This window comes from Theropithecus gelada, chromosome 7a (assembly GCF_003255815.1).
Source record: "Theropithecus gelada isolate Dixy chromosome 7a, Tgel_1.0, whole genome shotgun sequence".
NCBI lineage: Eukaryota > Metazoa > Chordata > Mammalia > Primates > Cercopithecidae > Theropithecus > Theropithecus gelada.
Window position 1 is genome coordinate 37,976,873 of NC_037674.1, and position 26,314 is coordinate 38,003,186.

At 39.9% G+C, this 26,314-nt stretch overlaps 1 protein-coding gene across 1 annotated transcript in view; it reads left to right on the forward strand.

Annotated features, from left to right (window-relative positions):
• Nucleotides 1-26,314, forward strand: part of TLN2 (talin 2) — a 454,454-nt gene that overhangs the window by 258,043 nt on the left and 170,097 nt on the right. Inside the window, exons 3-8 of the mRNA XM_025390086.1 lie at nucleotides 1,345-1,516; nucleotides 4,178-4,275; nucleotides 5,637-5,766; nucleotides 6,797-6,949; nucleotides 9,430-9,572; nucleotides 11,256-11,383. Coding sequence (XP_025245871.1) covers nucleotides 1,381-1,516; nucleotides 4,178-4,275; nucleotides 5,637-5,766; nucleotides 6,797-6,949; nucleotides 9,430-9,572; nucleotides 11,256-11,383 — 788 coding nt within the window. The 5' untranslated portion in view covers nucleotides 1,345-1,380. The remainder of the gene's footprint in view (nucleotides 1-1,344; nucleotides 1,517-4,177; nucleotides 4,276-5,636; nucleotides 5,767-6,796; nucleotides 6,950-9,429; nucleotides 9,573-11,255; nucleotides 11,384-26,314) is intronic.

A 26,314-nucleotide genomic window follows, 5' to 3' on the forward strand; every position in this document is an offset into this window, starting at 1 on the left:
GGAGTATATTTGATAGAGACCAGCTTGGGTTAAGTGAGTAGGGGACAGGTCAGTTTTTGGCCATGAAATAGAGCAGACACTGGAAATACACCATGAGCCACCGACTCAAAGAAAAAGCACTAAGTTGTTGAACTTACATTTTTAAAAGAAGGCTTTTATGAACGAATTCAAACTTAGCCTAAACCTGTGTCTTTCCTTTCCTTTCCTTCCCTTTCCCTTTCCCTTTCTTTCTTTCTTTTTTTTTTTTTTTTTTTGAGACAGAGTCTCACTCTGTTGTCCAGACTGGAGTGCAGTGGCATGATCTCAGCTCTCCCAGGTTCAAGCAATTCTCCTGTCTCAGCCTCCCAAGTAGCTGGGATTACAGGTGTATGCCACCATGCCAGGCTAATTTTTATGTTTTTAATAGAGACAGGGTTTCACCATGTTGGGCAGGCTGTCTTGAACTCCTGAGTTCAAGTGATCCGCCCCCTTCAGCCTCCCAAAGTGCTGGGATTACAGGCGTGAGCCACTGCACCCAGCCACCTGTGTATTTTCTAAAGCTATTGAGCCGGACAAGAAACAAAATATCTCCATAGTTTGTCTAAACAAAATCAGAATTGAGTTGCATTTATTCACTTTGAGACCCCAATCACATGAAGCTTCTTGGTACCCTTTGGGTTTAAGATTGGCCTCTCTGGCCTCACATTGATCTTTCCTTGGGATTCTATTTTATGCACTGTGGGCCGATATCATTATAGCCACTTTATTTGTGAAGAAATTGAGGCAGAGTGGCCAAAGTGACTTTCTCAGATTGACACAGGCTCTTAGTGAGGGAGCTGGGCCCAGAAGCCAAGTCTTTTGGTAGGGGGGTGGTGGAGCTCTTATGCCCAGAGGAGCACCTGAGAGGGCTTCCCTGATTCTTCTCTGTCCCCAGGAGCTGAGAGGACCCAGGGAACTGAGGCTGTCTTTAGGACTCGGTCATAGGTGCCCAAGGCTCTCTGCCTCTTGCCTCGAGGACATTAACTCTGGAAATTCCACTCCCAGGACCTTTTCTCGGAAACCCCAAGGAGGGGAACTACTCAGAGGGAGGTGTGGTGACCATCTGGAGCTCCCTCCTCCTCAGGGGTCTACTTGTCACCCTCAGGGGTTCTGCTGTTAGCCGATATTTTGTAGTTGTCCTCGTTTAAATTTTTCAAAATTGATTTTTAAAATGTGTTTTGGACCTAAAGTGTTCTCTGTATTTGCTGTTTTATTCTCTTTCCCTGTTTAAAATTGATTTTTAAGTCCAGCACTTTTTTTTTTGTTTTTTTCCCCAAGACAAACTATTAACGTGAACATCTGGGTTTGTCTCTTTGTGTTTTCCAGACATTCTAAGTGAGACTGTCCGCATCATCTAGGAAAATGGTGGCCCTGTCCTTAAAGATTTGTGTCCGCCACTGCAACGTGGTGAAGACCATGCAGTTTGAACCATCTACAGCTGTGTATGATGCGTGTCGAGTCATTCGGGAACGGGTACCTGAGGCACAAACTGGGCAAGGTAGGTCATGGGTTATTTACTGGCTTCTTAAAATGTATTTGCATGTTTTTCACTTTTTGGCTAAAGAGACAGAGGCTCCAAGTGGTACACAAGCCTATTAGTGCCTATGTTTCAAATGAAATGTCTTCTTAGATCAGACACTACGTGCTTCCTCTGTGAGACTTGTGATGACAATGACCATGCCCACCGCTGAGTCATCACTGTCATTGTGCCCAGCAACTTGACCCTCCCATACATGAGGATTATGCTCTGCAGTTTATAGATCACGTTCTCATGTATCATCTCGTCCCAAGAAAGTGCAAGTGAAGCTGCCCTAACAATATTGGCGATATGTGTCCTAAACCCTATTTCCCATGCTGAACGCTTTCCACTGCCATTGAAACCAGGGCAGGTCTTATATTTCAAGTTTTTTTTTTTTTACAGGGACTTTATACATTTTATCTCAAACTTTTAAAAAAAGACATTTGTGATATATGTTTTGTTTGAAGTTTGGCTAAATCACTCATCCCCATTAATCTGAGTTTAAACAAAAGCCACTTGTACCATTTTATTTTCCCCTTCCCTTTGTCTTCTCTCTATGTGTCTTTCTTTATTTAGTATTTATTTGACAGGCAGTTGAGAAAGTGGATCCCTTCCAAATCAGTACGTCTTTAGTGTGAAAGTGGGATAAAACTTATCTTAAAAATGGAAAGAATAGGCCAAGCATGGTGGCTCACACCTGGAATCCAAGCACTTTGGGAGGCCAAGGCGGGAAGATCGCTTGAGCCCAGGAGTTAGAGACCAGCCTAGGCAACAGGGTGAAACCCTGTCTCTACTAAAGTCTGAAAAATTAGCTGAGTGTTGCGGTATGCGCCTGTAGTCTCAGCTACTGGGGAAGTCGAGGCAGGAAAGTAGCTTCAACCCAGGAGTTTATGGCTGCAGCAAACCGTGATCCAGCCACTGCACTCCAGCCTGGGTGACGGAACGAGACCCTGACTCAAAATAAAAGGAAGAATAAAAATCAAACATCACAACAAGGGTAATTATAAATACAAAAATCTCTTCTTGAAAAGATCTGCTTTTCATAAAATTCTTTTTGATCTGAAACATGACGATGATGATGATGATGATGATGATGATGATGATTTTTTAGATGGAATCTCACTCTTGTTGCCCAGGCTGGCAATGGTGTGATCTCGGCTCACTGCAACCTCCACCTTCCGGGTGCAAGCAATTCTCCTGCCTTAGCCTCCCAAGTAGCTGGGATTACAGGTGTGTGCCACCACACCCAGCTAATTTTTTGTATTTTTAGTAGAGACGGGGTTTCACCATGTTAACCAGGGTGGTCTTGAACTCCTGATCTCTGGTGATCTGCCTGCCTCGGCCTCCCAAAGTGCTGAGATGACAGGTGTGAGCCACCGCGCCTGGACGGTTATTTTTTGAGACAGGGTCTCGCTCTGTCACTGAGGCTGGAGTGCAGTGGCCCCATCACACTTCACTGCAGCCTCAACCTTCCAGGCTCAGGTGATCCTCTTGCCTCAGCCTCCTGAATAGCTGGGACTGCAGGTGCACACACCAGCACACCTGGCTAATTTTTGTATTTTTTATAGATACGAGGTCTCGCTGTGTTGCTCAGGCTTGTCTCAAACTCCTGTGCCCAACTGATCCACCTGCCTTGGCCTCTCAAATTGCTAGGATTACAGGCGTGAGCAACTGCGCCCCCTGGCTATTAAAACATTATTTATGTTATTAGTAGTGTTTCTAGATTACTTAGAAATAAGGTTTGCTACATCCCTAACTTTCCTCTACTATTTGGTTGTCTAGTCATTTCTGTCATTTCTGGTGCCTTTATGTTCCCTTTTTCTGTTGTTGTTCTGTCAGATTTTTTTTTTTTTTTGGTTGGGGGTGGGGAGCTTGATTGCTATATAGTGCTGGTGAAGGTATAAACCTTTAAAGATTTTGAAGTTGCTTTTCTAAGAAACAGCAGGAGCTCTTACCCTCAGCTGGGTCTCAGAAGAAAGAAAGAAATTTTGGGGGTAGGAAATGGTACTGCTCCTCTCCTGCCACCCCGCCCCCTTCGTACTTCCTATGTCAGATTCAGGGGTTTCTGCAGAGAACACCAAATTTAATTTTGCACCTTTTGCATAATTTGTTGGTGTTCGGGGTCAGAGGCCTTATCTCACAAGGGACTCCTGTGCCTCTTTTAGACTGCTCAGTTGGGATGATGGAGGGGTCACTGGAGACATAAAGGCTTCATTTGTCCCCCTTTGCCTGAGTGGCCTTGGGCCTAGGTGGTCACTTCCTTAGTTTCTTCACTGCTGTCCTGTCATCCTCCATGAGATGTTGGTCTGGTTTTTATCAAAAGGGATAGAGAACAAGCTCAAATTCAGTTAGAAGGAAATTTGGACTGCTTCTAAATTTTTCTACATTTTAGACACAACTACAGCCCACCGGTTTTAGGAAACACAGACCTTAGTTGTGGGCGTTGCTTCTGCAACTCAACTCTTACTCCTCCAGATCTGCTGCAGTCCCGGCGGCTGCTGGTGTTGTCAAAACGAAACATTTCTGTCTGGTGAAGGAGAACACCCACATCCTTGCTGAGTCAGCAGGCTCAGCGCCTGGAAGTCAGCGATGGCTTCATCACCACTTTGCCTACTGTTTTTCTTCCCATCTATATTTCAGCTTCTGACTATGGACTGTTTCTTTCGGATGAAGACCCCAGGAAAGGGATCTGGCTGGAAGCGGGCAGAACACTGGATTACTACATGTTGCGGAATGGGGTATGCTGCCGATCCCAGTGCTGTTTCTTCATCCCTTTGTCCCTGGGCCTTCCATAGACGCCAACACGGTTACGCTATTTTGATTCAAGGGCATCTTATTAATAGTTCGATGCATTGTACTCTCTAAGGGCTGTTCAGGTGGTGATAGAAAATACCAGATATCCAAATTCTTGAGATTCCATAGAAGGATTGAAGCAGTTCGAGGTTAGTACTTTAAGTAGTTTCTACGTGGCGTTGTTGGATTTGGTAATTGTGAGATAAGATACGGCATCTTGCTATAAGTATGGAAGAGATACTCCTATGCCTGGTGATGGGAAGTAAGAACAGATGAGAGGGAAAACGAAATGTAACCCTAACGGTAGTTAGAGACTGAATATTAGTGTTTTGTTTCTGAAAAAGAAACTTCAATTTGAGATGTGAGTTTAATAATGATCGGTAGTAGTAACAGCAACAACAAAAGTGGTTGTGTTATGGAAGTAGGGAGAAGTCATGAGTAAAAACATATTAAACGTTTTGGTCAGCTTAACCTCCAAGATACCGGGTTTTGGTATGTAGGATGAACTGGACCCATCAGATTGATGGGTAGTCCATAAAGTCAGAGTGAAATAGGTGATGCCAATTAATTTGGATAAGAAATTAATAGTTTAGTTTTAGGAAGTTCATAGTTCTAGTTTTAGGAAGTGTAGTCAACAAGTTACTTAAAAATATCCCCCGAACATGTTTACCCCTGTTTGGTCTTGTCATTAATGTATTTCAGCACACTATTTTGAAAACCACTATTACTGTGTTATGCCACTGCTGTGAAGAATGATGAGGATGCTATTTATGTCTTTCATTGTTTATCATATATAAGGTAAAAATGTGTTTATAGTAAAAATTAAAAACATTTTTATATGCAGATAGTAAAGACATAGAGATAGTAAAAGTCGATTATGACAATGTTAAAAGATAATTGGCGACACACTGCTGTCTTTTGAAAAGGCAAGTAGTCACCTCCCTCTGCTAATTCTTCTTAGAACAGATCATTCCCAGCCTTTCAGGAGGTCATACTCTACTTTCATTTCACTGAGGATAGTTTTCAGTAATTGTGAGGCATAAGTATGACTTCTTTGGGCACAATTTTGCTATCAGATTTTTAAGAAATCTTTATGAAAGCAGTTATTTAGCACTGGAGATTCTGTTTTATCATAGTGGCAACAATCCCCTGAAAACTTTGAAAGGTTTTCAAAGATGTTTTAGAAGAAAGAGGAAATCAGAGTCTATTCTGATTTTTTTAAAATTCTTTTTTTAAAGAAAAGTGTCCCAAGTTTGTTATTTATTTTCCCACACAGTGTGAAATTTGTGTGTGGTTTGTGCTCTAGGATATTTTGGAATATAAAAAGAAACAGAGACCTCAGAAAATCCGGATGCTGGATGGATCTGTGAAGACGGTGATGGTGGATGATTCCAAGACTGTGGGGGAGCTCCTGGTCACTATTTGTAGCAGAATAGGTGAGCATTCATAAACCTTCATTATATCTTTTGTTTAGTTTTAAATTACAGGCCTCTTCTTTTTTCCACCTGCATTTGATCTCTAGGCAACTTTGAATATGTCTTAACATGCCGAGTTCTGTCCAATCCCCAGAGGGTGTGTCCATTCTCCCAACTTGCCAATACATGAAACATTTGGACTTCTCACTAAGTCATAGTGGAGGGCTTTCATTTCCCTCTCCAAAACAAGGAGATTTTCAAATGGAAAGTCATGTGTAGTTCAGCCTTCTGCCCATTGCTGCCTTCTATTCTATACAAGCCCTGTAGATGTTCACTATCTCCTTGGGTACTTATGATGACAGTCCATATGATTATTAGACAGTTTTTCTTCTCGTGGCTTCCATTAGTCTCCCCAGAGAACAAGTCTGCCTCCTTTCTAATGAAGCCCTTCAAATATTTGAAGAAAATAGACTTGCCTATCTTAGTTTTCTCTTCATGCAAAGGGAGCCCAGTTCCTTCAGACACTTCTTGTTTGACACTGTCTTGCCTTCTTCTGCATGACGTCCTCTGTGGCAGTGTTTCCCCAAAATTATTATAGGTGAGAGAATTAAATGTGACATAAGTTTTACTGTAAGTGTGACTTCTTTGGGTACGATTTCACTACTGCATTTTTAGGAAACCTTTATGAAAGCAATTACTTAGCACTGGCGATTCTGTATTATCATAGTGACTACAACCCTGTGAAAATGTAGGAAGGTCTCCAAAGACATTTTGGAAGAAAGAGGAAATCAGAGTCTGATTTTTAAAAATTTGTTTTTAAAAAAAAAGTGTTCAAGTTTGTTACCTGTTTTCCCCCCACAGTGTGAATATGACTTAACTAGCTGAAGCTCCCTCATTTAGTTTGATGTGGCCACCTCCCTACCCTCACGTTAGTAAGGCTGTTTCTGGTTCTTTGCCCCCAGGAGCTCCTTGGAATATCACAGGCCTTAGGCTGGAAGAGGTTGACAGTAATTTAATTATTTATAATTGTAACCTAGTTTCCAATTTTTAGGAATAACAAATTATGAAGAATACTCCTTAATCCAAGAAACTATTGATGAAAAGAAAGAGGAAGGAACGGGCACACTCAAAAAAGACAGGACACTGTTACGAGATGAGAGGAAAATGGAGAAGTTGAAGGCCAAGCTGCACACAGATGATGACCGTAAGTGTTTGCAGAGGAAGCGTAATACAGACACACAGGCTTTGCTAAGCCTTACTTCCCTCCCACCATCTATATGACCCAGGACAGGATTTTTGTTTTTGTTTCTTAAAACTCTATTTAAAAAAAGTAGGCTGGGCACAGTGGCTCACGCCTATAATCCCAGTACTTTGGGAGGCTGAGGCAGGTGGATTACCTGAGGTTGGGTTTGAGACCAGCCTGGCCGATATGGTGAAACCTCATCTGCTAAAAACACACAAAAAATTAGCTGCACGCTGGTATTCCCAGCTACTCAGGAGGCTCGGGCAGGAGAATCACTTGAACCTGGGAGGTGGAGGTTGCAGTGAGCTGAGGTCGCACCATTGTACTCCAGCCTGGATGACAGAGTGAGACTCTGTCTCAAAAAATAAATAAATAAAAATTTTTTAAAAAGTAACTGTAATACCATTTCACATCTAAAGAAATATCTTAATATCAGATATACAAATCATGTTCACATTTGCTTCATTATTGTCTAAAAATTTTTTTAGTAGTTTGAACTAGGATCCAAATAAGGTTGAACAAGTTAATTAATTCGTGAATTAATTTGTTTTACTAAGAGTCTTTCCATCTCTCTTTTTTAATGGACTAATACTAATGATGTATATTTATGGGGTGCAGTGTGATATATCTATGTAGACATTGAAGAAGGATTCAATCAAGCTAATTAACATATCCATCACCTCACTAATTTATCTTTTTTTGTGGTAAGATTGTTAAAAATCTATTATTAGCATTTTTGAAATATATAATGCATTATTATTAACTGTGGTCACCACTCAGTGTGATAGTTCATGTCTTTTTGCAGTTTTTGTGTATGTGAAAAAACCAAATTCTTACTTGTACAGCATTTCGTACAGTCTGGATTTTCTTCATTGCATACCTATGGTGTCATTTAACATGTTCCTCTGTCCCTTTTAATTCCTTAGATCTGGAGGCTTGACTAGATTTAAGTGTTTGTGTTTATTTTAATAAAGATGCTTTCTTCAGTGGTGATGGGCACTTCCATCACGAATTGTTTCTGGTTTTCTTTTTTGGGGGGATGTTTAACATCCATCAATGACCATTGCCTTAGACCCATTATTTCCTTAGGAGTTAAAAATAGTAATAGTGGATTGGGTGCGGTGACTCATGCCTGTAATTCTAGCAGTTTGGGAGGCTGAGGTGGTTGGATCACTTGAGGTCAGGAGTTCAAGACCAGCCTGACCAACATGGTGAAACCCTATCTCTGCTTAAAAATACAAAAATTAGCTGGGTGTGGTGGCACACGGCTGTAATCCCAGCTATGCAGGAGGCTGAGGCAGGAGAATTGCTTGAACCTGGGAGGCAGAGGTTGCAGTGAACTGAGATTGTGCCACTGCACTCCAGCCTGGGTGACAGAGCGTGACTCTGTCTCAAAAAAAAAAAAAAAAGTAATAGAATTCTATGATTGGAAAGTCATTTTCCATAGCTACATAGTTAATTTGTGGAAAAGCCAGCACGTAACCCCTTCTGTCCCTAAAGCCCATGCTGTTTGCACCTTGCTGCCTGACCCTCCACTGAAAGGGTCTTAATTTATTACCCAGTCCACCTAGACTCTTTCCTGCTTTCATTGTATTTGTTCTTGTGGCTGAATCGGGATGACATCATTATTGCCATTGTGTTTATTGATCTTCTGTGAGGCTCTCATTTCCTCTGACCCTTTGTGTGCTTTTTTTTCTTTCTGCCTAATTTGATTTGCAGTTATATACTTCTTTCCAAGAGACTTTAGTAGAAAAATCCCAAGGACTTATTATTATGTGCAAGATACTCTCCCAGGTACTGTGGGAGATGTGGGAGACACGTTTTCTGTACTCAGGTTGCTTATAATCTAGAGACACTGGTGATAAGGACTTAACTCACAATGTGTTTTAAGCCCGCAGAGGAGTGTTGGAGTGAGAGCTGTGAAAGTGTAGAGGGGAGTGATCAAATCCTGTACACATAGATGAGAGAACAGGGTTCTCAGAATGACTGAGATTTAAGCTGACCCATGGCACGGTTCTGCCAGCCCCCCTTTACTGTTGTCTCCCCCACTCCCTCCATACTTTCATTTTCTTTCTCTTTTCTACTTGAGGTCAGAGGTAACTTATTATGCTCAGAGCCTCTGAATCACTTTATTAGCTGAGACTGGAGTATCTGCCCTCCACCCTGCCACCGGAGAGGCAGCATATTACACATTCATTATAGTGCTTTAGCTGTAACTTTAGGAATGACTGGGAATTTTCTCCCTCATTTCCATTTTGGCTGGTCATTTGGTAGATGTGAAATTATTTTGCAAAGCTTAAAAACCACAGTACTAATGTAAGAAGTAACTATAACTAAGTATCAGAGTTACAGAAATCTGCATCACACTGCTCTTTTGGTAAATTCCCTTTAATTAAGAGGAAAATAAACACAGTTCTCTTATATGTCTTGTTGTGTTGCAGTAAATTGGCTGGATCACAGCCGAACATTCAGAGAACAAGGAGTAGATGAAAACGAAACGTTGCTGCTTAGACGGAAGTTCTTTTACTCTGATCAGAATGTAGATTCGAGAGACCCTGTGCAGCTGAACTTGCTTTATGTTCAGGTACAGTATTTACTGCTCAGACACTGAGGTTGATGAGATTGCAGGAAGCTCCTGGCTGTATCTTGTGGCGAGCAGGAGGGCGGCGCTGGCTTCTGCCACGTTTATGGCGTCGTTTCCAGCAGGCATTGCTCCTGGGTCCAAGCATGTGTTTGGTTGTGGTGCAGGTTGATATTCTGGATGAGCAGCTGACCATCCGGAGTAGGGCCTCCCTATGGCTTCCCAGATTGTGACCTGGTAGCCAACACTGTCCCTCTCTGCCGGACTTTGAGAGACAGCTGTATTTCACTTCACTGGCTCACCACTTCAAGTGCACTAAAGGTTTCTTAGCTGACATCTTAGATTGCAAGAGAATATTGGTCAGAAAATCAGGACTTCTCATTAACTGGAAGATATCCTGTCAATAATCTTTCATGTGGTTACCCTTAAGTAATTGTTAAACTGACAAGCCATTTAACATGTCTGAGTTTCCCAGTGTGAAGATGTGGATTGTACTGGATTGTCCCCAAGGTTGCTTGTGGCTCAGGGAAAACATCATCCACCTTTGTCCTCTCCTGCCAGCTTCCTTTCTTCCTTTCTTTCCCTCCCTCCCTTTCCTCTCCATATTTATCCATCTATCTGCCCAAAGAAATAATGTGGGGGTTGGCAAATTGCGGTCATGCCTTTTGCCTGTACTTGTGAATAAAGTTTTATTGTAACACAGCTTATGTATTCAAGTATCACATATTGATAAATCCCCTTGAGGGTTATGTAGTTGTTATACATACCTTCTGTGGCTCTTCTCGCATTCCCGTGACAGAACTCAGTAGTTGTGACAGAGACGGTGTGGCCCAGGAGGTGTGAAATGTTTACTGTTTGGCCTTTTGGAGAAGTTTCCTGACCCCTGACTTAGTGGATGGAAGGATGGCATGGAAAGAGGGCTGAGAGGAAAGAAGTGGGGAGGCCAAAAGGAGAGAGATAGCAGGGCAGTGTAAAGATGCTTATTGGCTTAAGGCTCAGAGTGATAGCTGAGAGTGTCCATCTTTGGGTGGTTTGGGGGTCATTTAGAGAAAGAAAGGCAGAAAGGAGGGCAGGGGAAAACAACAGCAGTGATGGATGGGGAACTGGGAGGAGGAGGAGTTCAGACACAGCAAGCTCCTCATTTTAGGATGCATTCGCTTGTCCTTTCCCCTGCTGTCTTGAGTATTGAGTTCTTGTCTGTGTGTGTGCGCGCCTATCGCCTTTCTTTCTCTTCTTCTATTACATTGGTCTTTATCTGGGGATGGGGGTTGGGTTGATTTTACCTCTAGATATTTGATTAGCTAGCTTTATGATTTAGGATTATAAAAAGTACACTGAATTTGTCTTTTGGCCTCTTTGAAGCTGATCATTTCATATGAATTTCCTTGGCCTCTTTTTATAATCACTTCTGCCTTTCTCAGTTGTTGTCAGACTTTGCTTTTGCTATACCGGACATCTCTAATGTTTTCCATCTACAGGCCATTTTGGACAAAGGTTTGTTTTTTTTTCGCCTTAGTTTTCTCCCATGTGGTGATCATCCACTGTGTCCTGCACATGTCACTGTGGGTCGGCTGGCACTGTCCCCTGCTCCACAGAGAGAGTGTGCTGGGCCATGGGAATGTGTCAGTGGAGAGAATGCGTTACTCCCCCAAACCTCTGATGTTTTTCCTCCTTCTTGTGTTTCAGGCTCGGGATGACATCCTGAATGGCTCTCACCCTGTCTCCTTCGAGAAAGCTTGTGAGTTTGGTGGATTTCAAGCCCAGATACAGTTTGGACCTCATGTGGAACATAAACATAAACCTGGATTTTTAGAGTAAATGACATTTTGATTTTCTTTTTTTCTCTTTTCTCCTCTCTTCTTTTCCTTTCACCATTTATTTTTTTTTTTTTGAGCTAGGTATCTAAGATCATACCCTAATTTCATCATTTGTGAGAATGCTAGCTTTTCTTCAATCAAGTAGATGACCAAATTTGCAGATTTTGGGGAAAGCAAGATAAATTGAGAAGTTTTTCTTGCTGAATAGAAATTCAGTGATCTGTGTCCCCCTCCACCCCCTTTTTTTTCCTTCTACTTCATCTTAGTGAAGAGGAAAGTTAAAAAAAAATCCACTCCAGTAGGGCCATGGTGTGAACGCCAATGGGGGAGTAAGGGGGAGGGACATGAGCTTTCCTGTAGGATGTGCCAGTCAGCATGACATGTGTCCAGTAGGCCATTCATGGTATTGTGCATTCATTGTATTGGTTCAAGTGTATTGCAGGGAGAGGATAACGGAGAGGCTTCTTTGACCCTTGTCCCCACTTTCACTTTGGTGGAAAGTAATTGGGACCAGTATATGCCTTTGAGTAAGAAGAAAAGTTAACTTTTCTTCTGGTGCCAGAGAATGCCTGGCCAATATGCTGTTTGGTCTAAACTGAGTTGTTAACCCCGCAGAAAGCAAACCTCTGCCCTTGGGTTAGTGAATCCCAGGGAGCCTTTACAAGGTGATGCTGTGTCCTGCAGTGTGCCACACATTGTGAGTCTGAGGCTGAGGATGGCTCTGAGCAGTTCCTGCCACCTACTTAGTTCTGTATTCTCCAAATGAGTCATACAGCTGGGTGTTCCTCAGGGCCCGCTTTTACCCCACTCGTCTGGCTTCCTTCCTCAGGAGCCTCAGGAAGCGTCCCCTTCTGTTCAGCCACCTATCGAAGGCCGTGTGCACAAGTTCCTTGAGCAGTTTCCACATTCCCACCTTCTAGCCTCACAGCTGGCCCCTCAGATACAACTGATGTCATCAGCCTGAGGATTATGGCCACGGATATTGAGGAATAAACACCAAGAGCTAGTGAGGCCTCGGAGGAAACAACATTCTGTTTCTGTTTTTAAAGTGCCTGGTGACAAATAGAAAATGGAGGGAAGATTGATGAATCAAAAAAATGGAAATAAAACGTTTACCTGTTTTTAGACTTTTGTAGCTGTGAATTTTTATGTCTCCCTGGTAGAAAGGAGATCCGAATGTAGCCATTCACTGGGTTCTTATATTGATGACGATGCCACCTGGGTCATTTTATTAGCTCACTTTCTCCATAGCCTTGGGGCAACTAGTTCTCAGGACTCCCTTGTGAATTGAGAACATAGTATTTTGTTTGATAGATACGGAAGAAGCAGGAGAGAGAGAAGTGGCTTATTCACAGTTAAAGAGTTTCTCTGCAAATAGCTTCTGACTTCTAACACCAGGCTCTCATTTTGAAAGGCATTCCTACTTTCAGTGAAAGGCAAAGTTGCCCCTTTTACTGGTCTCCCACTATGCAGCAAAGGTACTTAAAACTGGGATTACAGGGTGCTTTGGTCTGTTTCCTAGTATGATGGATCGTACCAACCAAATCATCGTGAATGTTCCTGTACAGCTGACTGCCTGTGTCGAGATTACAAACTAATATCAAAGCATTGGTACTGGTCTTAAAAGTATGTACTGCAGTTTGTGGTCCTATTGAATGCTACACACTCACACTCCAGCAGCAGTATTCTTCTCTTAATAATCTGAGACCACAAGAGTTAAGCAATTGCGTTGAGTTCGTTTCTTTTTTTTCTAAGATTATAATATCAAGTTTATGCCTGTAGTGGTACCTGCACCCTTATTCAGATTCCAAATTAAGGTAATTTTGCCTGGTGGCAATTATTTTTCCTTACGAATTTGATTTACTTTTTAATTAGGCCAAATTAGGTAATGAGGCATTTTTACTTAATGTAGATATTTAATTGTGTACATTATTGCTTATACCATGCAGGTAAAACTTCTTGAGGATATAAGTCCCTTCTTAATTAAAACAAAACAGTGAGGCCACATTTGCTGATTTGTGAGTTGGATAGCCAGGTCCTGTTTTTGCCTGGGCTGTCCCTGGTGACTGACTGGGCTCTCTTTTGCAGCCTTTAGCTCTTTCCTAATCTAGCTTTCATATGTGTGATCTGCTTAAACAATTTAGGGTTTTAAAATAATAATGAGAAGGTTGGACTTGTGACAGCCGTGCTGAAGATGCAGCCCCCAGAAATTTCAGTTACATAGTTTCTGAGGTGGGTGCATAGGGATGTGAACGAGGGCATATCTTTTAATTTTTTGAAAATTTTCTTAGCATTTTTGCTCAGAGTTGCAATATGGACATTTTTATGAGATTCGCTTTGAACTTTCTTCAGACTCTCCAGTGATTTCTGGATTTGGTACTTCAGTGAAGGTACTCATTTACAATAATGAAAATCATCAGAGTCTGAAAGATTTTCAGAGTTTCCAGGGATTTAAGGATGATTTAATATATCCATCTACTCTATTGATGGGGAGAATAAGTGCTAGAGAGAGACAGAGACAAGGCCCAGAACAGTCAAGTGCGGGGAGGCAGAAGAAAGCCAGGATCTCCTAGACTGAGTCTGATATGCTTTATCTACATGACAGTTTTCCTCAGGTCACCTTCAGAGGGTCCTAAGAAGGGACATTTTATTGGTGCATGAAGTAAAAACGACACATAATCTAGTAATCAGGTATTTGCTTTATGCTTTTCTGTGTTCAGAAAATGCTGGCAGAAAATAGGCCGTGTGATGTGAATTTTTGTACAAATGTGTGGGGTTCATGTGAAATTTTGTTACCTATGTGTGAGCCTGGTGTTTTTCTTTAACTCATTGAGGACTTGCAGATGTGTTTTATTGTGCCAGGTATAGAGAAAATATAAGGGAGATATTATATACTAATTCCTTGCTGTTTTTGAATCTACAATCTGTGTGGCAGATAAATATATGAAATGGTTATTATGCAGAACCAAAACTTGGCTCTGATCATTTCAACAAAGTCCAACTTTTTAACTGTATTTTAAATGCAGGATGGTCTATTCAGGAAGTTGAAAGTTGCAGTGTAAACTATGCAGACTACTATGGATTGTTTCTAAAAAGGTGGGAAGAGTATCATGCAATTAGCAATGTTGATTAAAGAAATTGACAAAGTAGAAGGGAAATCTAAAGAAGAATTAACTCTTAAAACAGCAACAACAAAACATAATAATGACTAATTTCCAGACCCTTAAAAACACTGTGGAAAACTTTAAGAAGTGGTCAGAGTAAAAGCCATCTGTAGACTATATTTTATTGGAGAAGATGAGAGTTACTGGTAAACTTCAGATCTTAAATCAAGTATACTTGATAAAATTGAAGGTGACTCTAGGTGACAGACATAGAATGTTCAATACACAATGTTTCAACATTGTGCTATGTTTGGAATTTTTCATAATAAAATTGTTGGGAAAAAAATGAAGATAGCCTGAGAGAACATATATAGACTGTATATGGAAACAGTGAAAGAAACCAGACTTCACAAGTTCTTTAATAAAATTTTAATTACTGGTCAAACCAAACAAGGAGAAATAATCCATATAGCTTTCAAGCCAGTAGGGGTAGGAGGGAAGAAATGCAGATAGCTTGACCGTTAAAATAGGAGATGTGCAGGGTGGCTTATGGAAACAAAGTGAAAAGAAGGTCTGGAATAAGATATGGTAAACACTTGTAAATATATTAGGTATCATACCAAATGTAAGTAAATGAAATGCAGCAATTAATAAACAGAGATTCTCATTGAATGGAATTTTTTTAAGTCCAGGTCTATATTATCTCTAAAAGACACACTTTTAGACAAAGAAAAGAGAGAATGACAGAGGAAAGTTTAAATGCATTGAAACTGATATGCCAGGAAATTTCTACTTACAGTACACAAAATAGACTCCAAGGCAAACAAAGCATAAGTCGAGATAAAGAAGATTATAAAGATAGAAGGACTAATTTATCAGGATACTAAATAATTGTGAACCTGTATACGTGCCTAACACTGCCTTAAATGTATATAAAGGAAAAATAGACTGTATTGCAATAATTTCAGATATGCAATTTTAGTGAAGTAATTTAACATACTTCCCTCAGTGAATGATTAGTAGAACAAGATCAAAATAGAAGAAAGAAAATATTTAAAAGAAAATAATGAAATAAAAACCACAGAGAATCAATAAAACCAAAAGCTGGTTCTTTGAAAAACTTGATAAACTTTGGGTAAATGTGATCAAGAAAAACAAAAGAAGAAAAAGGCAAAATAAGGTGAAGAGATATTAAAAAGCAGTTGAGAATGTGATAAACTAGGAAAATTTAGAAAAAATGGATAATTAGAAAATTGAAATAAATCTATAATCTTGAAAGAAATTGACTTATCAGTTTAAAATATACCAATCAAAAAACAACAAAATAAACACTAGGCCCAGGTTATTTCAGAAAATAAAAAAGTAAAGGTCTTCACCTTAATTTGAAACTAGCAGAACTGTAATACTAAAATGAATACAGACAATAGAAAGCTTTTAAATTGAATATAGATGTCTTGCTCAAAAAAGTTAATCAAGTATTAACTAAGTCCAGCATGACATATGTTCATGCATAAGTGCAAGTTAGAACTAAATAGTGTTTCTTTAAAGGAGGCAAAATTCATTTATTTAACAAATAATTTGTTGAGTGCCTTCTACGTGGTAGACACTAGGCTCCTGGAGATACAGCAGTGAAAAACACAGTCAAGCATTTCTGCCCTCATGGAACTTAAATTCTAGTGCAGAAAGGTAGATGAGAACTAATAAGTAAGTAAAATATATAATATATTAATGATGCTGAATGCCAAGATAAAAAGGCAGAAAAAGGGAATAGGGAGTTTGTGGATTTTAGGGACTGAGAGAGAACTTGACATTTTAGAATGGAATACCAAGAGACACATCTTAAGAGTAGAAAACGTGTTTATATAGTTTGCCATGTTAGATTTTTTTGAAAAAACACTATATGATTGTCTTAATTGCTGGAGAGAAAGAATTTGATAAAATGAAATAATCTTGATGACAAAAAGAAAAACTTCATGGCATGCCAGAAATTCATGAAAACCTTCTTGGTCTAAACAAGTATGATAATTAATAGTTTAATATTAATTCCTTTTAATGTCCAGAAGGATGCCTGCTATCAATGCTTCTTATCAAAATGATACTAAATATCCTAGTGAGTGCAATAAGGAAACAAAAAGAACTAAACCATATCAGGATTAGATAAACAAAACTGTCATTAGTTGCAGGTGATAGGATTATCTACATAGATAATCAGTCAGTCTACAGAGAACCTTGCTGGAATTAACAAGACTTTTAAGTGAGGTCTTTAGGGGGAAAAAAAAATGTGTAATAGCAAATAGTATTCCCATACAAATCAACAAAGAGGAAATATAATTGATAAAAGGGAATTACCTTTTATAGTAGTTACAAAGTATAATTTACCTAGGAAGACAGCTGTTCAGTGATCTCCAAGATCTCACCAATAAAATGATAAAAGCTTTTTGAAGAGCATAAAAGGCAGTCTGAGTAAATGCTATGCTATTGCTATGTTAATGGGTAGGAAGACTTGATATCAGGTAAAGTACTTCTACCCAAACTTATAGACTCAGTTCAATTCCAGTCACTTACGTAATAATGAGAAAACTTATCCTTAAAATGGACATCTCAATAAAGCTGCTAAAATTAATATGAACTAGTCAAGGCTCAAGAATGGTAAAGGCTAATTGAAGATATATGAAGGACTCATACAACTACCACAATTTTTTATAAAGATAAAGTAATTAAAACACTATATTAGTGTCATAAGGTGATACAGTAATTCAAAAGATTGATAAATCTACCTTTATTAAAATTAAAATATCTTATTAGGAAAAGACATCATCAAGAGTAAAGCTCCAAACTGGAAAAAGAAATTTACATATCTGCAATGCATACTCCAGGATCAGATTAATATCCAGAAGATATTAAAAAAGAAAAAAATATCTGAGAAAAAGATCACCCAGGATATCAGTAGGTACTTTAAAGAGAAGGAACTGTAGTTGGCTGATAAAGACATGAAAAGATGTTTAACTTAATAAGTGATTCAGAAAATGCAAAATCAAAAGGTATAGAGCATTTCATATCTCTCAGATGGGCATACATTTAAATGTGTGAAGACACCAAGGTTCTTTATAGAGGAAACAAGGTATTTCAGAATATGAATCTTTTTATTTAAAAATATATACACAAAGAGAAACCGGATGTATTATTGTTTATAGACACAAGGAGTTATAGGAAGATATTAAAATATCTGTGGAAACTAACTTCAAAAAAGTGGTGGCCAAGCACAGTGGCCCATGCCTGCAGTCCCAGCACTTTGGGAGGCTGAGGTGGGTGGATCACCTGAGGTGGGGAGTTCAAGACCATCCTGACCAACATGGAGAAACCCCGTCTCTACTACAAATACAAAATTAGCCAGGTGTGGTGGTGCATACCTGTAATCCCAGCTACTTGGGAGGCTGAGGCACGAGAATCACTTGAACCTGGGAGGTGGAGGTTGCAGTGAGCCAAGATTACATCGTTGCACCCAGCCTGGGCAACAAGAGGGAAACTCCGCTCAAAAAAATAAATAAATAAAATAAATGGCTGCCTAATAAAGAAAGGATATGGGACTTCCACTAATTCTGTAATCTCTACTTTAGTAACAGAAGAGAAGTAGCAATCATAAAGCAGATATGGCAACATGCCAACATGTATTTCTCCTTGGTGGTAGGTATATAAGTTATAAAGCATATATTTTTCTATAATTTGAAATGTTTCACACTCAACTTTTTTTTTTTTTTTTGGAGACAAGGTCTCACTCTGTCATCCAGGCTGGAGTGCAGTGGGCGCCATCTCAGCCTCCACCTCTCTGGCGCAAGCAGTCCCCTCACCTCAGCCTCTCAAGTAGCTGGGACTTCAAGAATGCACCACCACGCCTGGCTAACTTTTGTATGGGGTCCCAGTTTGATGCCCAAGCTGGTCTCGAACTCCTGGGTTCAAGCGATCCACCCTCTTCAGCCTCCCAAAGTACTGGGATTACGGGCTTGAAACAGCACACCCAGCTCACTGAACTTTTTTTTTTTTTTAAAAGATGGTTGCAGTATCTGGGCTTGAAGTGATGATAAAAGCTTATATTCACCAAAGTTGGATATTTAACACGTGGCAAAGGCAAAAGTAATAGGCACTGGAGGCCAGACAGAAAGGTTCCATGACTCTGCGTGTTACGGGAAGAAATGGTCCAAGGGCTGAGAGTGGGCAGGAAGGTCACAGGCTTAGGAAACCTCTCTCATCCTTGACTCCCACAGCCCCCTCTTCCTGTTTGGGAATTCCTCGGAAGTATTTTACTGAGAAAACAAAGCGACCCAGGACATGAATCTTTGTTGAGAAAGAATTCACAGTGGAGTTGGAAATTTTCCCCCACAAACTCAAGATAATTCTACTGTCAACAAGCAAAGCTTTTGACCCAGTAGGAGGTCTTAAACCAGTTTTTCACTTGGCCTCTGTTCAAACACATATTCCTCCTTTGGAGTTGGTCATCTGTGTGCTTTTGTCAGAATAATTTGGCCCTTGATTCTCGGTTTTCAAACTAACCAGAAATCTGGCATTTCAACCTCTGTTTTCATCAGCTCTCTTGCATTATATTCTTCACCACCATCCTCCCACTAAATTAAAAGTAAAATGCAGTAAAAAGCCACTTGCGTTCTTCCTCCCTGTGAACTTCTGTCTTGTGTTTCTGACAGCCCGGAGCTCTCCTATCCTCTCAGTTTCGGAGGTAGCGAACATTCAGTAGTGTCTGTATTGTTTCCTCCTAGCTGTCTTCTGAGGTTGGTGCCTATCTCCCTAACTACTTTGAAACTCCAGAACTTTCAAACCAGGAACCGCTGAAGGTATCCAGCCCTGCGCTGTCTCTGAGTTCCTGGGCAGTGGCGTGTCCTTATATTAAAGGACATTTGGATTGGTTCAGGATGACAGAACTGCTGTGTGACCAAGATAGGACTTCAAACCCATTTCCTATGTTTCTGCCATGCTGCTGTGGTTTGAATGTGTTCTTTCCAAAATTTGGGTGTTGCCAAAGTGATAGCGCTAAGAGGTGGGGCCTCAAGACATGATTAGGTCATGAGGACCTTTCCCTCATGAATGGGATTAAGGCCCTTAAAAAAGAGGCTTCACGCAGCATTCAGCCAGCTTGCTCTTCTGCTCCTTTGCCTTGTGAGGACACAGCCTTTCACCCCTCCCCAGAGGATGCCACCCGTACCAGACAGCTGAACCTGACAGTGCCTTGACCGTGGACTTTCCAGCCTCCAGAACTGTGCAGAAATAAATTTTCTGTTCTTTATAATTGAATTATAAATTATAGAATTAAGTATAATTAAATATAATTAAAAAACCGGTCATTACCCAGTCTGTGGTATTCTTTTGCAGCAGCACAAACTAACAAGCTGTTTTCCCTTTCCACTTTCTCTTGCCATTCTGAGCGTTTCCCAGCTCACTCAGTGCTTCCCTCCGCCTGTGTTATCACCTTACTTAACCAGAACTTAACTGCTACTCGTAGTTGCAGACATTTTGACCTTTGAGTCTGGATTCAAATCCAAGTGTGTCTGAATCTGTAATTTGAGCTTTCAGCCCACTGTGTCAGTGGTTCTCCAACTTCATCTGATCAGAATTATCTAAAGGGCTTATTTAAAGATGCCAGGCCTCACCCCCAGAGCCTCTTATCCAGCAGGTGTGGGGTGAAGCCTGAACACTGGCATTTCTGTCACATTCCCAGGTGCTGCTGATGCTGCTGCTCCTGGGGCCACACTCTGAGAACCTTATGTGATACCAGATTTGACATGTTGTTGTTAATCATTTGGTGATTCAACATCAAGGTTGGAGTCAGGATCCTGGGTGTTCCAGCATCCTTTGGGTGATGCTGTCCTTATTGTACCTCCACCATCCCTCCCCTCTGTTCTTCCACCCTGTGCTGACTGGACACTCCGCTGCTTTGTTTGTATGTTCATATGGATTCCCTCAGCTCTCACAAATGAGGCGACATCCCTTGTTTACAATTCGCACGAGCGATAACACTCATAGGTTGGAAACCTCTGCTTTTCAAGTGATAAAAACCAACTTAGAGAAACGGTGACTTCCCTGTGGTCATGCAGTGACTTGATGGCAGCCCTGGGACAGATAAGAGGCAGTTTACGTTTCCCCAAATCATAGCTGCCTCCCTGTGTACTTGTAACTTATGGCCAGGCTAGGAAACATCTTTGAAGCTTCTCTTTTGTAATTACTTGTAGAGGCAGCTTAAATTTTACATAAGAAAATGAGGTTTGATTATGTACACACAATGGAATAATATTTAGCCTTAACAATGGAGATGCTGCCATTTGTGACAACATGGATGGACCTAAAGGACATTATTATGTCCTCTGAGTGAAATAAGCCACACACAGAAATGAAAATACTGTGTGGTGTCAGTCATATGTGGAACCTGAAAACATAAGAACTCAAATACATAGAAACAGAGAGTAGGAAAGTGGTTACTGAGGGTGGGGAAATGGGGAGATAGTGGTCAAAGGGTACAGAGGCTCAGTTACATAGGATAAATAAGTCTAGAGGCCTGATGTTCCTTATATACAGCATGAGGGCTATAGTTGATAGTATTGTATACTGGAAATTTACAAAGAGTAAATTTTAGGTATGTTTACCCCACACATAAAAACTGTGAGATGATGGATATGTTAATTTGCTTGACTGTAGAAATTCACTATGTATATTATATGAAAACATCACATTGTATAGTTTAAGTATGTACAATAAAATAACAAAATTGCATCTCATCCTTCAAAAAGCAGAAAATGAGGTTTTGGTGACATCTGTATTTGAATTCAGATCCTGCTCCCCTAAATGTGTTAAATTCCTCTTCCCTGATTCCACCGGCTTCTGGGCATTTCTATAAAACTCAATGGCTACCACTTGGTCTTCATTATCATAATCTGATTATTATCTTATTCCACAGAGTCTGAAATACTGATCACGTGGGATGTTGTTTGACTAAAGGGTAACTTGGAGGGGTCAGGGTCTGTGGTGGCCCAGAGTATGGTCCCCAGAGCCCACGGATGAGACAGCGTGTGGGCTGTGGCCCTGGGCAACTTAGCATCACTGAGCCTCAGAGTCTGTGTGTAGAATGGGGTCTTGGCTTCCCACGGCTTTTGTCAGTACTCAGTTAATCTGCTAGTGCTTGTAAAGCACCTGAAACAGGGTTTAGCCTTCAGTACATGGCAGCTGTTTTAATTGCAGAAACACTGTCTCTCCATCTGGTTTGGACTATTAGTTGCATAATCCAAAAAGTCATTTAAAATGTAGAATCATAACAGGTGACATCTACTGCTTGAAACCCATTATTCTAACTGTGAACTTATACATGTGTGGCTAGTGTTTTGATGTAGGGCTAAGGTTTTTTCTTGTGTGAATCTCCTGATTGGATTTCTACAGTGTCTTGCATGAACCATGCATAATGCATAATCTGTGAGGGAATTTAAAGACAACCATGAAGCAATCTGAGGACAGAATAGATTTCCATGATATTTTTCCTTTTCAGTATTTAACAGTTGTCTCATCTATATGTCATTTAATACATTTTATGACTATTACCTTTAGGAAGAATGCAGTAGCTCAATTTTTGTACTATTTCAGCAGCTCATGGGCTATGTCAGTATGTCACATAATCATGTGCTATCCAGGCAGCTGCAACAAACTGGAGAACAAATACAGTGGACTTGACCAGAGCAGAAGTCGGCGTTTGTGAGAGAGGAGTCTGTTGGCTGCAAACTTTCAACCTCTCATGGATCTTAGAGAGTCTTCTAGAGATTAGTGTACTGACTTTACTGTTATTATGACTGCATTCAGAAAGGGCCATGCTTAAAAGGCTGGCAGTAGAGTTTGGCAGAGAAGTGAGTTCTCAATGCACAGTTTGTAGATGGCTGCCCTTTTAAGGTGAGAACATTTAAGGAGACAGTGGGAGGGATTTTGCTTGGCCAGAACTTGCTTAGTTAGGAATATTTCCAATCAGGTTTGACAGTCTGACCCATTTTTTCTCCGACAAGGCTGACAGATTGCACTTGTATACGTGTCCCAGATGTTCGGAGCCTTCCAGACTCAGGTTTGGTAATCAAAACAACAACTGAGCTGGAACTACCGCGCTGCTGGCTGGCAGGCCTTGATGACACCCTGCCTGCTCCCTCCTGCTTTGTGCTGAAGTGGCGCACATGGCTGATTTACTGGGGAAAATACACGCCACACACATGCACACACCATTCATATCTTAAAATGGTTTTTAAATTCCCCACAAACCAATTCTTGAAACCTCAGGGGTCACACCTCTAGTGCACCTTCTGATGTTGTTTTCAGTAACTCCTGAAGACTGCATAGGAGGCAGATTCAGATGGGCTGGTTTGGTGGAGTTTGAAAGAAGGGAGCTTGCTGCAGTACAGGACTTTCTTGCCATAGATGGTCAGCATATTCTACCCTGCTGGTCCCCTGGACACCACCATCTGGTATTCTTCTAGTGACAATCATTGCTCTGAGAGGGCTTGACATGGAGCCCTTTTTGGGCGCTTTTGCTACCCTTAACCGCGTCTCTGTTGCTGATGTAGGAGCCACTACCTAGAGGCTGGCAGCAGCGGTTCTCTCATGATACCACTTCCTTATTTTAAATGGGCCCCTGAGAAAGCCTGAAGCAGCTGTGTGTTCAGGTGGACCCACTGTTGTTCTGGGAGGTCAGAGGCTCTCTGCTACTTACTCACAAGTCCTGTGCCTTCAGCTAAGTCTTTACCTCTCTGAAACTCAGCTTCCTCTTTGGTGGTGATGGTGCCTTCCAGCTCTCTCTGAATCATTCATTTTTGTCCATGAAGTTGCTTAATGATAATTTTAATGTCTAAACTGCTGCAAATTAGATATTTCTTAGATCCCTCCTGCTGACGAACTTGGAATCTCTCTTTTTTTCTTATTAGTGAAATCATACAACTTTTCCTTCGTGAGTGGCTTCTTCCCCTTAGCACAGTGTTTCCATGTTGTAGCATATTTCGGTACTTCCTTTAGATAGAAATGATTTTCCATTGTATGGAGAAACCACATTTTATCCATTAGTTGATGGACTTTTGAGTTATTTTCATCTTTTGGCTCTCATTAATAATGCTGCTGTGAACATTTGTGTGCAAGTTTTTGTGTGGAAGTGTTCTCATTTTTTTCTGGGCATATATCAAGGAGTAGAATTGCTGCATAATATTTTAAGGAACTATCAAACTTTTTTTTTACAGCAGCTGTACCGTTTTATATTCCCGCCAGCAGTGTATGAGGGTTCCAGTTTCTCTATGCCCTTGCCAACACTTGCTGTTGTACATCTTTTTTATTGTAGCCCTCCTAGTGGGTATGTACTGGTATCGCGTTGTGGTTTTTTTTACATTTTCCTAGTGGCTAATAATGTTGAACATACTTTCATGTGCCTATTGGCCATTTGTATCTCTTCTTTGGAGAAATGTCTGTTCATGTCCTCTGCCCGTTTTTAATTGAGTGTTTGTCTTTTCATTATCAGTTAAAGGTTTTTTATATATTCTGCATATATTGCAATTTCCTCATAAATAATTTGCAAATATTTTCCCCCATTCTATGGATTGTATTTTCACTTTCTTGATGGTGGTATTTGCAATTTAAAAGTTTATAATTTCGAAATAGTCCTTTTTTTTTTCTTTTACTACATGTGCTTTTGGTATTATATCTAAAAACTCTTTGCCTAAATCAAGGTCATAAAGATTTACTCCTGTATCTTCTTCTGAGAGTTTTATAGATTTAGCTATTACATGTAGGTCTATCATAGATTTTGAGTTAATTCTAGTGTATAGTATGAGGTACGGGGTTCAATTTCTGTCTTTTGCATGTGAACATCCTGTTGTCCCAGCACCAGTTGTTTAAAAACGTATTCTTTCCCCACTGAATTGTCTTGGAACCCTTGTTGAAAATCAGTTGACTATAAAGGTGAGGGTTAATTTCTGGACTCTCAATTCTGTTCTATTGACCTGTGTATCTGTTCTTACATCATTACTGCACTGTCTTTGTTACTAGAGCTTTGTAGGTAAATATATTTCTTATATCTCTTTTAGTTTATTATTATGCCCTCCTTTTCACCATTACTACCAAACTATTTATTTTTGAAGAAGCTAAGTTATTTTCATAGAATTTCTTGTGTTTGGGTTTGGCTAATTGTATCCTGATGGTATCATTGAACATGTTCCCCTATTCTTTTTGTAAACCGTTATTTAGATTTAGGGATTCAATTAAATTCAGTTTTAATTATGTATTTACTTATTCTTTATTGCCAAGGATACTTCCTAGGTGGTGCTGTATACTTCCTTTTGTATCAATTGGAAGGCATATATTATCTGGTTATCCTACTTTGATTAATATTAAAATTGATCATTGGGTTTAGATGTTATCAGAGCGATCAATCTGTTAAAAAGTTCCTGATCAACTTGTTATTTTTTTGTCTTACAGTCATTGAATTTGCTTTGATCTATCAGTTATTTCAGTAAGAGTTGTATAATGATGATTTTGGACTTCTTTTATTTTTTCTACATTTATTAGCTGTGATTCTTGCCCTCATCAACATTTAGAAACATCAGAACAAATACTTGTTTCTTTCCCCTCATTTATAATTTTCGGTACGAGTTGGGACCATAGCAATCTCTTAAGGTGACCATGATTTTTAAAAAAAATCTTTGTAGATATTAAATATCTGCGCTTTAACTTACTGCAATCATCCTTTTTCTGATGCTTAAATTGTCCCATCACATGGTATTAATTATATGATGTCTGGGATTTGCATCGGAATAATCCAGGGGAGGTCAGTGGGATGGGGAAATAGATGAGTCATGATTGGCCATGAGTTGATAACTGTCGAGGTTGGATGGATGGGTTTATTACTTTGTTCTCTCTTTTTCAATATACAGTTTTAAATCATCCAATTTTTGGCTAATGGGAATTCATTGATACTGGCTCCAGTATTATCTTGGTAACTTCCTTGATTCAAGCCACAAGAAGTCCCAGGAACATTTTATACATTTCCTGCCTCAGACCAAGAGTCAGTGATTTATCTGAGACTTGGTTCCTTTTAGTGGAAATGGTATTTAGAAGACCACCTGGCCTAGGCACCAGCAGGGGTGGTGGGGGCACAGGGTGCCATCAGGTTGTTCTTGCTCCTGGCCTTTAAAGGGGATGTAGCTAGAAAATGTTTTTCAGGAAAAGAAAAATGAATCAGGTACTCAGGCCGGTATTTCCAGTTCAAATAAAAGATGCAGAATGTTTAGCCAAGTCTTTTTGCATTTTGTTTATTTTTATCTATTTTATGCTGAAAAACTTGGTTCCTAACAACAACCATAATTACTCATTTTCTTTATCCTAATTATATATAACATCCTACTTATATATAGTGTAATATCCTAATTTTATTGTGTGTGTTTATGTATAGACAGGAGGGAAAGTAGATGTTAATTTGAAATACTAATATTTTTACTAACAAATCTACTATGGTTTATTTTGTCCGTAATATCCTACGAGGGATATACAGTCAAAAGACTGTTTTGCAAAGTTACTTGACATAATTATTCTCCCTGTAGTTATGCTGTCAACTTGATAGACGGTTTTAGTTTGCTTTAGATTTTTAGATGTTGGTTTTTTTTTTTTTTTTTTTTTGCAATTTCATGTGGTTCTAAAGTGAAAACTATAATATAAGAAATACAGAAGAAGTTTAGTTTCCATCCTTGTTCCCTTCTCCTTGTTTTTCCCCTCTTCCACGGAGAACCATTTTTATTAGAACTAGGTTTATCTTTGT